At 44.3% G+C, this 16,383-nt stretch overlaps 1 protein-coding gene across 2 annotated transcripts; it reads right to left on the minus strand.

Annotated features, from left to right (window-relative positions):
- Window positions 1–866: 866 nt before the first annotated feature.
- Window positions 867–15,254, minus strand: SRD5A3 (steroid 5 alpha-reductase 3). Of its 2 annotated transcripts, XM_065878229.1 has the most exons (5): window positions 15,034–15,254; window positions 7,681–7,823; window positions 5,703–5,900; window positions 2,193–2,327; window positions 867–1,126 (listed from the first exon to the last, which is right to left on the minus strand). In XM_065878229.1, exons 1-5 carry the CDS (start codon window positions 15,252–15,254, stop codon window positions 867–869), a joined length of 957 nt encoding a protein of 318 aa, XP_065734301.1. The 2 variants fall into 2 exon arrangements, with proteins under 2 accessions (XP_065734301.1, XP_065734302.1); XM_065878230.1 differs by lacking the exon at window positions 2,193–2,327.
- Window positions 15,255–16,383: the final 1,129 nt, after the last annotated feature.

Here is a 16,383-nt window from a genome sequence, read left to right on the forward strand (position 1 = left end):
TTTTCGTGCATAAATATAAAAATATTTTATTTCAGACGCTTACACTTTTAAGGTACTCCCTAGAAAGGGATGTCAAAAAAATATTAAATAAAAGAGGTTTCAAACTTTGTTAGGCTATGATTTGAGGGGGAAATGACTATTGATGGTTACATAGCTGGAAGTCTTTGTGGTAATAAGTATAAGCTCACTTCAATAAACTCACTTTTCCCAGAATCCATTGGTGTGAAATTATACATTGTTGTTATTGTCAAAGGCTGTTCAGCTTTGACTGATAGGCAACAAGCAGTTACTGAGCATCTGCTATATTGCTTATTGTGTAGTCTAGTTAATTTGTCTCTAGCAAAAACAAAGCCACAGATGACCTTATCTCTTCCACTGTGTGTGTGTTTGTTTGAAGCTGTTTGTATATTCTTGATTAGTCTGTTTTTGAAGCAGCTTGGAAAAGTCTCATCTACTTTTTAGCATTTGGCTGCTTTTATAAAGCATCTTAGAAAGCAGACATAGCACTCCCAGGTCTGCCAGAAGTATTTCTTCTCTGAAGACTCAATTTCTTCCATTGTTAAAAAAAATTTTATTTATTTTGCCACGCTGAGCAGCAAGTGAGATCTTAGTTCCCCAACCAGGGATCGAACCCATGCCCCCTGCAGTGGAAGTGCGGAGCCTTAACCATTGGACTGCCAAGGAAGTCCCAAGACTCATTTTCTTGAGTGGTATTGCTTTGCTCATGCACTGAAGACTTCTGGTAACAGAAATGGACCAGAGGGTTTTAAACAGTTCTACAGAAATTGTACTTTGGTCTCTAGACTTCGTTGTCCTTGGGAATTGGAACTGTCACCTGGTGTGCATTCCTCATAACTGAGATTATCTTAAAACAGAAATGGTAGGAAAGCTTTCCTGTGCTTCGGGTAGGAGACGAATTTGCTTTTGTAGAATTTGTGGCTGAGGAAAGCAGACAGGGCCTGGCTGAAGAAGACATATGTTACCACGAGCCACCAAGTTAAGTTGTGGAAACCAAAGGTGACAGCCATGGAAATGTAGATCATCAGCTCTGCCAAGTAGTTAGGGGAAGAAACGTATTCAAACCAGTCTCCAAAAGGGATTCGGTGGTTACAGTGAATGACCACTCCTGAAATGGAAAAAGAAGATACCCTGAACATTCGAAGTTGCCAAAACAAAGTTTTACCACTTCACCCTCCAAATAATTTATAAAACTTATTTAGAAAAAGGTGTCACAGACCTGTACAAACCACCATCCTGTCACACCTCCATTGTCATTCTACTACATATTAAAAAGTCACATGCTGAGGTTATACTAACAACTGTAAATAAGTTTCTCCAACAATCCTCCAAGCTATTAAGAACTCAGACACCAGCGTCAGACTGCATGAGTTCAAATCCTAGCTCTGCCACTTACAAGCTGTGTAACTTTAGATAAGTTGCTTAACCTCTCTGTGCCTCTCTTTCCTCAACTATAAAATGAGGATAAGACTGTACCCGCCTAAAGCGAGTACTGTGAAGTTACATATAAAGCACTCAGAACAGGGCCGGCACAAAATAAGCACTTGATAAACGCTGAATAGTACTATTCCATTTTTAATACTTCAAAAAGTCTAATAAAAACTCTAACTGTGATAAGTCAACACAAGTTAACTAAAGAGTCAAGGTTTTTTTGCCTTAGCTGGAATGATACTAACTTGGCACAGTAATACTAGGGCTCACATGCTGGTTAGACACATATATGCAGTGTAGGTCCCAAAATGTGGGCACAGAATACAGTCGTAGAATGTCAGGGCTAGATGGTGTCAGGGAGGTCTAAAATGCTCTCATTTTACAGATGGGAAGATCAAGACCCAGAGAGTCTTGTCAAAAATGAGCATTGGAGGGCTTCCCTGGTAGTGCAATGGTTGAGAGTCCGCCTGCCGATGCAGGGGACGCGGGTTCATGCCCCGGTCCGGGAAGATCCCACAGCCGGCAGAGCGGCTGGGCCCATGAGCCATGGCCGCTGGGCCTGCGTGGAGCCTGTGCTCCGCAACGGGAGAGGCCCGCGTACCACAAGGAAAAAAAAAAAAAAAAAAAGATCATTTGATAGATTAGTCAACTAATTAGGGCAGGAAAGAAAAGAGAGAAGTAATACGTACACCTAACTTCTGAGGGCTAAAATCCACATGCAGTGGTTCTAAAAGATATCTCACCTGCTTTATTTTTCCTGAGATTGCCGAGAATGACATGACACTTATACTGATGGACAGATGACCAGATGAACATCATCATTCCGAGGATATGGAACCACCGAGCTTGCATCAAGAGATTTTTCCCTATCACATAGACTACAGAAATAAGAATTATCTTATTAGCCAACCCTGCAAAATTTCAGAGGCTCAGAGCATTAAAAATATCATATAATCAGTAGAACACCATTACCTACTTATTCTGTTCTTCACGACTGGAAAATCATCCTGCTATAGTTTCCCAAGTACAGAGGGGAGAACAGCATCCCTGTGGATGGGGGAGGTGTGCTCCTCAGCCAGGGGCAGCTTCAGGGGCCCCTGGCAGAGAATTCCGTATCAACACATTCTCTTGTTCCTTCTTCAAGTGCTTCAAGCACAGGGGTCAGCTCTGTCTCCCACTCTTGTGTGGTGAGACTACTTAGCATTTTTATTTCTAAGCCTGGTTTTATGTCCTCTTTCTTACAGTCCGTCAGAAAAACACTTCCTAAAGGATCTCATCCCGAGCCATTTCTAAGGAAACCTTTAAGGCTGACTTGACTGGCTCTGGCCAGTGAAGAAAATCACTGGAAGTAAAGGCTAACAGTGGAACTTCTCAAAAAGAGGAGAAATGGAAACTGCAAGATAAAGACCAAAACAGTATCCCTTTCTGATTAGAGAGAATCTAGTCAGAGAGATTTCGTTTCAGGAGTAGAAACACTCAAAAGTTTCATCTTCTTTCTTCTCCAGCTACCAAGAAGACGTGAAGAATGCAGGTTTTCTAAGGACTGGCATTAGAAAAACAAATTAAGGACTTCCCTATGTTCAGCAGGAAGCAGTGAGGCTAGTCAGGGATTTGACTGAAAAAACAAAGCTGTCCATTGACAACGGGGAAGAGCCGGAGGCTCTGCAGCCAAGAGGGAGCCCCTACAAAGTTGATTCAGGTAGGAGAACCAAGGATCAAGCTATTCCATATGGGTACCTGGAGGCAGGACTCAGCTGATGACAGCTAATGACTAATGACAGTCCACCAAAATCTAAGTGTGAATTTCCTTTAAAAACTTGCTTTCTCTAAACAATCTACCATAGTCTCTTAATGTTGACTAAGTTTAGCCATTTAACTAAATAGTTATATTTTTATAAGTTAAAAATAAACAGACTATGAAAAATAGTTTTAAATCAGAGGCTATAAGAGCAAGTCACCACAGGACTAAAAGTTGAAGCAAGTGTCTGAGAGTTCATGTTACAGCCAAGTAAGTCACCTACTCTAAAGGCAGAGAAATTACCTATGAGAGAAAAAAAAATTTAAGAGTAAGTTTTGATACAGGAAAGGGGAGGCAGGAGGAAGGCTATTTACTGAGAGTCTAATCTGTGTAGTATTTAGTTATTCATTTATTCATTAGTTCCTTATTGAGTGTCTACTGAGCGTGGCATCTCTCACAAGGGATAAAGCAGTGGGTAAGTCAGGTGAGGTCCCAGTCCTCATGAACTCACACTCTAGTAGCAAGAGATGAAACAAGTAAAAAAATCAATAACCAAGATAATTTAAGGTACAGATGGTACTCTGAAGAAAAAACAACAGAACAATGTAATGGAGAGTGACTGGGGGTGGACCCTCTAGATTCTGAAGGCAAGGAGATGTGAAGATATGGGTAGTTTACAGACACACTTTCTTTCCACTTCCACAAAAACCCTCTGAAATCAGTATATGTCCCTAATTCCAGATGAAGGTTCTGAGGCTCTGAGATGTTAATAAGCCAGACTTCAGACTCAGGCCCATCTGACGCCCAAGCCCCTGTCATTTCTATCAGACTCTGCAGCTGGCAAATGCCCCAGTGTTCTCTTCCAGTGAATTCCTGAAACCAGTCCTCCCCATACTGTCCCAGATGATCTCTTGAAGGACAGGTAGGTGAAACACAAGTTTCAGAAAACTTCAGAAAGGAGTGTCTAGGGTCTACAAGCTATTTTGTGGGTGTCTCAGCAGCCTTTCCTTGACTTCTTATACAGGAAGGAAGGTGGAAGTTGGGGTCCAGCCAGCAGAGGAAACTCCAGGAGAGATATGTAATGCTAACAGACTGCAAGCTAGTGGGTTACCAAAGTGCTTTGGAAAGCTCCTTTGGGTTAAAAACCTCGGACTGTTCTCCAGGAATACGGCTCAAACCATGACATGGGAGGCACAAGGATGCCACAGCCGAAAGCTCAGGTAGGAAAAACTGACTTACGTTCAGAGAAATTAGATGGAGAGGTGCTAACTGAGTGGCTGGAGCCAATAAACAACTCAGGAATTGAGAAAGAGCGTCAATAAGTCATACTTTAAAATCGTTCCTTGCGCCATGGAGGCCACGGGCTGTCCTACAGCAACAGAGAGGGAGGCCAATCAAGGGGTACTTGACACTGAAATCAAACCTGAGGAGAGAGCTCACTCACTGAGTACTGGAAATATCCAGACCATGGGCTCAATTTACAAGGAGGGATAGGGCAGCTTTAGGAAACAGGGAGACTTGGGCTTAGTGAAAACGGCTGTGAAGGACCTACCCTAGAGCGTGTGGGCTGACGGATACCAAGGGTGCGAGATGAAGTTAAGCTCAGCACTAGAAAACTCATTTCCATCACCCAAAAGGACTTGAATTCTTTATTTTAAGCATGCACTGCTTTTACAAAAACCATGGTCAGATATGTCAGATATCCAATCCTCCCTCTCCCCCATCCCCCAAATCACATTTCATTTCCTCCTCATAAACAAAGTCATGATTTTGCTTCCCTCTTCCTGGCTAGTGAGAGCTCAGAAGTGTTAAGGCACAAATTTGATTTACCACAGTGCTCTTTTGTCCTCTCCGCTCAGGCTACCTCACTTGAAATAAGCTTTGTTACAACGGGAACAATCACAAGAACGAGATGGCAACAAAATGGCTCCCTACCTCCTCGTCAAATCCCAACTATTCACCATGAGCTCAGGCCACCCTTTCCTCCTCTGGTATTCCATGATTTCACCGTGCACAACAACTTTCCCTTCCCCACCCTCATCCCTCACCCCTCCACCCCTGGATGATGAGGCTTTGGTGAGGCAGCTTGGCTTGCTGACCCTTTCTCCTGTTCCAGTGTGTTCCCCTGCTTCCTGTTCTACTCTTGACCACACTGCCTCTCCTTTCCAGACTAACTCCACAGAAGTTCACTGACTTCAATCCCACTGATGGAAACCCCACATCCCACTTCTTCATCCCTAAACCAGGCCTCCTGAAGACTTTGCACTTTATTCTCTTTACTGAAGGCATTGCTGCTTACATTGGTATCTCTCAGGTTTTAGCAGTTATGGTTGTGATGTGCATCTGCTAGGCACCCTTGGGCATGTTGACTTTTTAAAGCTACAATTAGAGCCCAAACTCCTCAAATGCAAAGTGAACTCCTACTTTCTAACTTCCATAATGCTTGGTGGAATGCTTCACCCAGAGTCCCTCATATACCCAGTGACTCAGCTGACAGACCCCAGCAACCACTCACCATTCCTGCCGTCCATTGGCACTTGGCTCAACACAGTTAGGCCAACAAGGACATAGTAGACAAGTCCAAAACAGTACTGCACGACGTGAATCATGGCATTGGAGAAGACACTGACATAGAAGCACTCGAAGAGTCTTCGTAGGCTGTGCAGCCACAGAAACACTAGTACTAAGAACGCAGACAGCGCGAGCTCACCCCCTACAATTCAGAATGGAACACACTCAGCATCTCTCTCTCCAGGACTAATCCAAAGTTATGATTTCCCCTACTGTTAAACAGGGTATTAAACAAGATCAGAGCTTGGAAGGGGCCCTAGATATCATCCAGCCTAACACCTCCTTTGTTTGGCAACGAGGGAGTGAGCCAAGTGAAGTCAAGGCATTTGGCTCAAGGTTACACAGTAAGCTGGTGACAGAGCTGAGACAGACTCGGGTCTCCTGACTCTACGCTGTGATGTGAAAGCCTTCTGGGTTACATGGCTGTGAAGGGATCCATGCTCTCAGAACCCAAACTCCATGGTCTCTGGTCCCTGGCACTAATCCCCATCTGAAGATAGGAAGAGTTCCTGGATGACCTCTGAGCAAGGACTCCTGGTGGGATCCCTGAGGTCAGGGGGGAGAAGAGACACAGGCATATACTGAAGCAGAAAGGGGGATGGGAACAGAGACAGGAAGAGTTATGCATTTCTTTCCGTATTTAAAAAAAAAAAGAAATTATACTTTTGGGGGACTGTGAGACTTGAGATCTATCTTCCTATCTGCCTCTCAGCCCTCTGCCTCAAGAGAAGTCAGAAGAAATGCTGGTTTTTAAAATGACATAAAATCTAGATGTTTTTTAAAAATGTTATCACACACATCATAAAAATACAATAAGGACACAGCCTAATGAATTTTTGCAAAGTACACCAGCCCATCCCACCCGTACGACCAGCCCCTACATCAAGAAACAGAACACAGCCAGCACCTCGTGCTCCCCTCCAGGCACCCTCCCACGGGTACGCTCTATGGAGACTTCTATCACACAGATTGGCTTTGCCTGCTTTTCTCATTTAAATATAGTGAAACCTGGTTCTAACTCTTCAGGAATAGGATAAAACAACCAACCAAATACAACTCCTCACAACCACCCTTCAAATATCCGAACCCCAGCCAGCCCCCCAGTAAGCGAATGAAGAGGTAAAGTTCTAATGGGTGAAGTGGGATTCACCGAGGTATCTTCCCCTCCCAAGTAAGATCTGCATAGCTTTTTCTTTCTGTCATCTTTTGCAACAAGTTCCTCTGGTTATACAGAAAAGGACTGTTCCTAGGAAGCCAGCGGTTTGGCTGCTGGAACAAAGGACAGAGATAGCACCAGAACAATTTGTTTCTAATTCTGCCCCTCTCCTGATGCCTGATATTAATTGAGGCCACTTTATGGTTTTCACCTTCAATTCCTTACCTTTTAAATTGTTCTGTGTATCCTTTATTCAAGGCACAGTGAGGCAAATTTAAATGCTATTTTGTAATCATCTGATCAACAACTATTTACAGTCAATTTTTTAATATAACCAAAGCCTCACAGCATAACAAACATTTTTAACCTGTGATCAAAAAGTAATTTTCTATCAAATTTCTGGAGTCCAGAGGCATGACTGTGGTTGGAACTATATATGAGATAAATGTTTCAAGGCAAACCTGAGGGATCCTAAAGTACTAAAAATATCAGAGGGAGAATAGCCAGTCCTGTTCAGCACAGCACTTGCTGGGAAATCAGGGATGAAGAGCTGACTCTCAGCTCTGCCACGATCTCAGTGAAGGACTTGGGGCCTTCCCCTTGGCCATCTGGCTGTGATCCACGCGGAACCCTTTCTGCCCCACCCTTCACTTCCCAGCCCCGCCAAGAAGCTGAGAGTGGCTATGAAATACCGAGAACACCTCCCCGCAGGCAGGAGAGACAGGAACAGGATACAATGGTTGGTATTAGCCAGAGGAGTTGTTACCTCGGAATTGCGCAGCCCCAAGAATTCTGAGTAAATGATGAAGCCAGTTTGGAAAAGGTGCTCCCACAAACAGAGACTGAGTAAGGCTCCAAAGCAGGAAGCCATTCCACAGCACTGAGATGATATAGAAGTGAGAAAAATACCTGCGGAGGGAAAACAAGTTAGGTAATAATCAGAGTGGATCCACTTTAAGCCTTTATACAGGAAGACTATTTTTAGTTTCCCTATCCTCTTTCCTTCATTCTGCAAGTATAGCTTTGCTTTTTTAATAGAACCTGAATCCTACAGATGTTCAGATTTTTGAAATTTCCTTTCAAATGATGGGACTGGTTAACTAATAAGAAAAAGGCTTCCTAAAGTCAACAAGAACATGAATGACCTTGTTAAACTTAGATGTAGGGTTAATTAGCTCTCTCTTATCTTCAGGTAACAGGATTGGGCTCAAACTCAAAAATAGGGGGCCCCAGGGCCTGGCAGAGACAGCCTAGATTGTGCTAACACTAGCCAAATCTGTGGAAGATTTCTAAATCTCGAGTGATGTTGCTGCAATAGCTGTACAACTGTTACACAAGATTTGCACAATCACAGGCTCTCAGGGTTGCAAGAAACCTTAAAGGTCTTCTGATTCAGTGTTTTCTTAAATTGTGTTGATCTAAATTACTTTTATAATAACATGACAAATATTAACTCATAAAACTAGCTATCAACTCCTGATGGGTACCGCTCTCATACAAATACAATACATATTTTGCAATCAACACAGTAAGGAATGAAATAAATAAAACCACAAAACCAATAAAAGTTGAAATTAGCAATGTCAATTTAACATGAAAGATTAAGCTGGTTTGCTGCAAAGGAATCACCTAATACGGCACCAGGGCCTAACATGCTTTTTTGAGGTCTCTTTACCTATACCTCTACTATTTTTCTCTAATCAAATCAATGCAAAATCTTTCTGACTCTGCAGGGTGCCTGGAAGTCACCTGGCCTTCCCTGGTCTTCAATGATCACATCTATATTAAGCCCTTCTTCTTGTCTCATTAATCTGTGATGCAGTAAGACAGCCTGGAGTCAATAGGATTACACATAGATTCAGGGACTCCTCTTCCAGTTGATTCAGAGTATGCTTGTATGTACCAGACCTCACAGTCCCCCAGACTATGCCCACAACCCGTCTGATAAACACTGATCTAAGCTGACCATTCCATAGCAACCCACTTAGTCTCCCCACTACTGTTACAAATTCTATCACCAGATCTGTCCTCTCTGAGATGTCCTGTTATTCTGGATTCAGATCTTCTCTAGGCTCAAGTGCTTAGTTTCCTGCAAAGTTCATGCATGAGTGTCAAGTCTACCCCCTCGTCCCCACCCCTGGGCCCCCGGCCTTTGGTTGCCTCCCAGGGTCTTCCGTAAGACACACTTCCTAGAACTGAGCCCAGGTCTGGTCTGAGCCAGCAGAGCAGAATGGCAGCTGCAAGGTGCTCTGCAGGCTCCCATGGAAAGGGGAGGGGCCGGCTTCTGAGGAGCAACTTTCAGCCGCTTTACCTACTTCATGTTTTCAAAACAATTTACTGAGCACTTAGAACATGCTAGGTGATGTTCTTGGAGCTGGAGACACAGCAGGGAGCAAACTGAACAGGTGGCTGCCGTGATGAAGTTTATCTTTCCGCAGACAGTCAGCAAATGAACCTGTAGACGTCTAGCCCAGTGCTGGGTGAGGGGACAGAGACGGTGCAGAGGGGAGGCCATTCTGGGTGAGTGGTCAAGGATGGCCTCTCTGGAACTGACACTTGGCTAGAATGAATAACCTTTGTGAATTTCTGAGCAAAGAATGTTCTAGGCAGAGGAAACAACCACCACGAAGGCCCTGAGGCACAACAAAGGACACATGTGTGGAGGGTGCTAGGGCATTAAAAGCAAGGGCAGACCCTACAGGGCCCTGTAAGGACACTGGCTTTTTCGCGCAGGCTCAGCGGCCATGGCCCACGGGCCCAGCGGCTCTGCGGCATGTGGGATCTTCCCGGACCGGGGCACGAACCCGTGTCCCCTGCATTAGCAGGCGGACTCTCTCAACCACTGTGCCACCAGGGAAGCCCAGGACACTGGCTTTTAAGTGGGATGGGAAGGCATCTGAACACAGCAACCTGAAGTAATACTTTATGTTTTAAAAATCCTTCTGGCTGATGGAAAAGTTCTGGAGATGACGACAGTGGTCATGGCTGCACAACAATGTAAATGTACTTAAAGCCAACGAGCTGTACACGCAAAAAGGGTTAAAGTGTAAAATGGTATGTCGTGTATATTATATCACAATCAAAAGAAAAAAAGAGAGAGAGCATTGTTCATTCATTTTGGTCTTTTTTAAGTTAAAAAAAATCCCCCTGGTAAGGAAAGAGAATCGTCCAGTTGTGGGGAGACCAGTTAAAGAGTATTTCATTTCATCTTCCCAACAATCCTGTCAAGTTTGCATTATATTTACACGTGGCAGCTGAGAAAACTAAGGCTCAGAAGGTTAAGTTACTCATCCAAGGTCATGCAGTAAGTGGCAGTGTTTGGCTCCACACTCAGCCCTGATGACTCTGAAGTTAAAATCACATGGCTGTGCTCCTATTCATGCCATCTAGACTTGCCAGAACCTGCTTTTCCAGCCCTATGTTACATGTACCAATTTATACCAAACCATAAGTCAACCAAATTACTCAAGAATGTTTGATATAAGATGCTAAGCCACATTTTGCTGTGCCCTACTTGTGCCATGGGGTTTTGATTCACAGGCAGATTGTTTTTCTTATTCCTACATTTTGCACATTCTATCTCTTGTTTTGCTTGCCTTATTTCCTGCTACAGGAAACGTGTCCTACTCTTAATTCGTGGTTACATCTGTGTTTTGAAAAGACCCAGCTCTAGCCTCAAAAGCAGATCTGAAAACTCTCCTTCCTTCTCTTCTAGACGCTCTCCCTCTTTTTCCTCCCTTGGCACTTTGCTTAACTGAAGTGAACCCCTGGGAGCAGGGATATGGGGACCCTTATGGTAGCTCAGGGCTGGGCACCGAGCAAGCACTCCTCTGACTTAACAAACATTTTGGTGCTTAGCATAAGCCAGGGACTGCTCTAGGCTCTGGGGATACAGCAATGAACACAAAAGACAACAGTTCCTGCCCTCATGGAGCTTATACTCACAGTTACACACAGAAGTAAAATTTACACCATGTCAGGAGGTGATAATTGCTAACAAGAAAACTAAAGTTGGGAAGAGACGAAGGAGTGCTGGGGATGGTAGTATTATACTTTTAAACAGGGTGGGTAGGGCAGCCTCGTTGAGAAGGTTATACCTGAGCAGAATTATAGGAAGTGAGGGCGTAAACCATCTGGCTATTTGAGGGAAGAGCTTTCCAGGTAGAGGAAAGGCCTCTACAAGGCGAAGCCCCTGAGGGGACAGAAAACAAGCAGAGAGACCCAGAAAACTGGATTGGAGCCACACAGGGGGCAAATGATAGGATCTCAGTGAGGTGGTGGGGACAAGACTGTACAGGGTCTTGGACTCTTCCTGGGAGTGAGCTGGAAGCCACTAGATGGTTCTGGGACAGGAGATATCTGATCTAACACTACTTGCTGATTGCAAGAACTGATCCCAGGACCAGTTAGGGGAGTCATAGGTTTAATTAAGGAAGGAAACCAATGGTTCCTGAGTTCTGACGAGGTGCCTGGCCCTGTGCCACGTGCTTTAATGTCATCACCACCTGTATGAGGAACAGGTGCTATTATGCTAACACTCTAGTCCATACCACCACCTCTTGCCTGGAGCACCCTTAACGGCCTCTTACCCAGTCTTCTCCACACAATGGCTAGTCATCCTCTCAAACATAAATCACATAATGCCATGCCCCCTTCCCCATCCTAAAGTTGCTTTCCACATACTCAGAATAAAATCTAATCTCCACTATGGTCTGTAAGGCCTGCTGTCTGTCCTGGCCTCCCAAAATGAACTCATCTCCTGCCCTGCCCCTTTCTGATCATCCTTTCTAGTGTTGTCATCGGCAACCCCATCTTCCTCATGATCAAGTAACCAGGCTGGATTTCCTCTGAAGCACTTATTACCATCTGAAATTATTTTGCTTGTTTTACAAGATTTGTTTACATATTTACCGTTTTACAAAAACAAAGGCTCCAAGGAACCTAGAATAGCTCCTGGCAATAGTAAGTACTCTATAAACAATGGTTAAATAAATGAATGAAAGAGAAGGTACCACATCCAAAGTTACTCTCAGAGAAAGCAGTCAAGTTAATCAACAAACTGATTAAAGCTAAAACCTTTTTTTTTTTTTTGATTCATTCAAAACATTGATTGAGGACCTTATTATTATCAGGCATTGAGCCCGGGATATGGTAACAAACAAGACAAATGTAAACATATGGAGTTTACAGTCTAGAGCAGGGATTCCTGACATTTTTCTTCCATCATGCACTCCTTTGGCAGTCTGGTGAAGGCTACATGCCTAAAAGACATAGGGATAAACGAAACCAATTATGCTGAAATATAGGTAACACAACCACTAAGAAACATTTGTAATATATGTGCTTCTTAATTAATGTATTAAATAACAAGATATAGTGGAGGATAATACAGTATTCTTATAGTGAAAATGTTTTGAGGTCTCCTCAATATTTTTAATATAACATTAAAAAACTTGTCACAAAATTGCAGGAATTGCTAATTCTACTGTGGTTTGTTGATTACATTCATCATTAAGAAAGTGCCAAATTTCAGCTAGAGGTTAGTGAAATAAAGATGTAATTTTTTCCAATCCAATTTGCCCCAAATTCTATCCACAGATCCCCTGGACTGCTGGTTAGGAACCCTGAACCCTAGTAGGGAAAGTCTGGATGGTTCTCTTTGTCTCTACAGCTCAATTCAATTGCAATGTTTCTATAACATTTTGAAATATTAGAAACAGAAGTACTTCCATATACACTATGCAAGTCAAGAGCACTGTGACTCACGTTCGAGGTCATGTATTTATTCAGACTTTCTGGGAAATCAAAACTCCAGGAAGGGCTTCCCTGGTGGCACAGTGGTTAAGAATCCACCTGCCAATGCAGGGGACATGGGTTCGAGCTCTGGTCCGGGAAGATTCCACATGCCGTGGAGCAACTAAGCCCATGTGCCACAACTACTGAGCCTGTGCTCTAGAGCCCGCATGCCACAACTACTGAAGCCCACAGGCCTAGAGACCATGCTCCGCAACAAGAGAAGCCATCGCAGTGAGAAGCCTGCGCACCTCAACGAGTAGTAGCCACAACTAGAGAAAGCCTGCCCGCAGCAATGAAGACCCAATGCAGCCAAAAATAAATAAATAAAATAAATAAATTATTTTTAAAAATTAAAAAAGCACAAAAACAAAAACTCCAGGAACCAAAAGAAAACAAGAAAAGCAACTATCACCTTAATTAAAAAAAAAAAAAAAAATCTACCAGGCAGGGGTAATGGAATCAACATTCCATGAATTCAATTAAGGTTTAATTCTTTCCTCTTTAGGAAAAAATAATCCCAAACAAATTCACCTAAGCTCTTGGGTGCAGAAACGTGATATACAGCTGCCTATTTCTAAGTGTAAAAATTACAGGCTTACTTTCACCTTTAAGAGTACTACTGAATTCTGAACAAGGAAAAATATTTAAATATAGCATCTAGACATTTTTGCCTTTCATGACTGGCCTGGATTTGCTGCACCTTCTCTAGTATGAAAAGAAAGTTTAGTTTAAATTTAGAAAAAAGACCAAACAAAACACCATGGAAGGGTCCGTTCTAGAATTCTCGAAGAAGAAAAACACATAAATTATTTCATAATATAGTAGAAGTTACAAGGAGCCCAAAAAGTACCAATTTTGTAGTAAAGAGTAAGGGAAAGGTACAAAATTTGTTTCTTGGCCGTCAAATATAACGACAGACCGGAGTAGTAACAGGTAGGGTATGGGAGCCAAAGAGGTAAGTGCAGAGAATGATTTGAAATGTGCCCTCTACTCCAGAAACAGTAGTACCTTCTTTAAAATTCAGAAAATAAATTGTTAGAACTCACACTCTCAAAAGAATTTTTTTCTTCACCTTATAACACTAAAAAAATGACAATCTAGGAATGTTCCTGCTATGAAATAGAAAAGTACTACACTCAAAACCTGATGAAAAATAGGATGACCGGAAATTTTAGCTTACAAAGAGCTTCTAAGAAATAGGAGGTTTAATCACTGTGTGTGAATCGTCTACTTCTTCCCAGAGCCTCATTCCCGTTATATTTCCTCAGAATGACCTAGTGCTCGCTTCTCAGTGTTAATACCTGATGAATATTTCTGCAACAGTCAAAAGTGGGAAGCCAAGTTTATTTAGACTCTTTCTTGTCTGCAGACCTGGGGCACCGCCTAATGCGAGGTCTAAGTGAGAACCAAAGTGTTTTAATACATCAGAAACCCTATCACTTTTCTCCAGATTCCTTCCTAAACGCCAACTTAGGCTGCATCTCCAAGAAAAACCACTGCTATATTCCTACCGTCTAGCAGCGTTCGGCTGACTCTTCCCGGTAATGTTCTGAATTTAAAGAAAAGCAAACAAAAAACCGAAACTATAACAAACCTTACAATTTCTGAAAGAATTCTATTTAAGTCCTAACGATTTAATCTCTCGTTGAACTTAGTTATGAAATCTGCTGAAAGTCAAATGGGGCTTAGGGACCAGGCTTGCCTAAAATGTGCCATCTTGGGCAACATTTCTCCAGGGGCACCTGCCGAGATGCGGGTAAGGAGCGTCAGTGCGATCGAAGGAGGTGGGCGCCAGTTGGTGACCCGCGTCTCACCCTTCATCCTAACTGTTGAGAGTTGGGAAACAAATACGGGACACAGAGGCGCGAAAGGAGGGCCTGCCTTAATTTTTAGTGAGTTCCGGCGACCTCAAGTTAGCTTATGAGCCCCCAGAGTGCAGGAGAGAGGAAACAGGAGAATTTTGGGAAACTTTAATTTACCGCCTGGTGACCGGGCCTAAATTGGGAAGCGCTGCCATTTACCCCGAAGGAAAGGCTACGTGCGGCCAGAAGTTCACGTTCCTGCGCCCCGGAAGGTGCGCGCGGCTCAGCACCCTCGGTGTCGGCGGACACTCGCGGCATTCAGCCCCCAGCGCCACGCAAAGGACGCGGGCAGAGCCGGAGAGCGGGCCGGCGTTGCGCCGCGTCAAGGAACCCTCCTGGGCCTCCCGGGCCGGTCCGCGCCGGCCCCGCTCCCACCTCTGCTGCCCCCTGCCGGCTGCTCGAGCGGGGCGCCCCCGGTCTCCGAGCCTAGGCAGCCAGGATTCGCGCCCGGGTGCGGTTACCTCTTGGGGACATCAAAGGCCCGACAGGCGGCCGGTCGCGACGGCCCCCCTTCCTTGGTTTTTCCATAGCGGATCAGGTCCTGGAAGAGCGCGCAGCCCGGAAGCAGGCCGGACGGCACGAGCTGCAGCAGTAGGGTCAGCAGGAAGGCCGCGGCCAGCGTGAGCCACACGGCACGCAGCGGATTCAGCGCCGAGAGTTCGGCGCCAGCCCAGGGAGCCATGGCCGGCGCGCCCGGCGTCCGCGCTCCCCGGGCCCTAGCCACCCGTTGGCGGAGGAACGGCCACTCGTGCGCGGCGCGCCGGTCTCAGCCGGGCGGGACGTGGGTGACGCAGCGCAGGGCTGGGTCGCGCTCGGCCCCGCCCAGGACACGCCTCCCGGGAGGAGGCACCGCCCCGCCGCGCGGAATTCTTGGTCTGGGTCTTGCTGGAGCTTGTTGGTCGCTCTATCACTAGTCTGAGTCGGGGTTCCTATATGGAACCCCAGAAATACGACTCAACAGTATGATTTAAAGCAGCGGAACGAGCAAGACCACGTCTGCAAGTCTTCACTGCAGCACTGTTTTCATTGGAAAAGTGGAAACAATCCAGAATGTTCCACGTTAAGGTATCTAGCTAAATTATGGTACAATAACATTGGAGTATCATGAATCCATTAACATAATTATGAAGACGGTCGAAACACGGAAAACTGTTTATGATAACTGAAACTGTAGGCTAAGCGAAAAAAAAGACTAAAATATATAGCTATGATTGCGAACAACTATATTAATATGAAAGTGTGAATATATGGATAAAGAAGGCGGGTCATACAAGAAAATGAATAGTTGTATTAGGATGTTAGGAATGTGTATAATTTAAACACGTAAAGTAGAAAGTCAAGACAATTGCACGTACAAAAATGAAAGTGGTAAAAATTCTATTTTAAAAACTGCAGTCCTCTCCCTACTAGAGTTCCACTTCTTGGAGGCAAAGTTTTTAACACCGTCTGCCGTTTCTTTGATAAGCATAGCAGTGTAGTGACTGCTATTTTTATTGACTCATCAATTTTAAACAACATTGATTTTCAGTTAGGACAAATGTAAATTTAACTCTTTTAGGTAAGTTTTTTAAAGCCTTGAAAATGTCAGTGCTTAAAATATTGTATGCCTCTTATATGACAGGCATTGTTTTGCACACCAAGGACAGAGAGGCTTACAGGACAATGTCCCTGCCCTTCTGGAGCTTAGGTTCTTGAGGTTGGGTGGCAGGTGAGGGGTAGGAGAGGGGAGTGGCCGCCCTTACCCCAGTGTGATACCCTACATTTGTGTTGAATGAGCCACAGGGAACTGGATAGGAAGGTTATTGTGGCTT

This window comes from Phocoena phocoena, chromosome 5 (genome assembly GCF_963924675.1).
Source record: "Phocoena phocoena chromosome 5, mPhoPho1.1, whole genome shotgun sequence".
NCBI classification, from domain to species: Eukaryota; Metazoa; Chordata; class Mammalia; order Artiodactyla; family Phocoenidae; genus Phocoena; species Phocoena phocoena.

Excerpts from the sequence above, each read along its gene's own strand:
- SRD5A3 (XM_065878229.1), bottom strand. The coding sequence starts at position 15,254 with ATGGCTCCCTGGGCTGGCGCCGAACTCTCGGCGCTGAATCCGCTGCGT. Across the intron at positions 7,824-15,033 it reads GCCTTTGATGTCCCCAAGAG|GTATTTTTCTCACTTCTATA; the intron begins GTAACCGCACCC and ends TTCCCTCCGCAG. Across the intron at positions 5,901-7,680 it reads TGGGGCTGCGCAATTCCGAG|GGGGTGAGCTCGCGCTGTCT; the intron begins GTAACAACTCCT and ends TCTGAATTGTAG.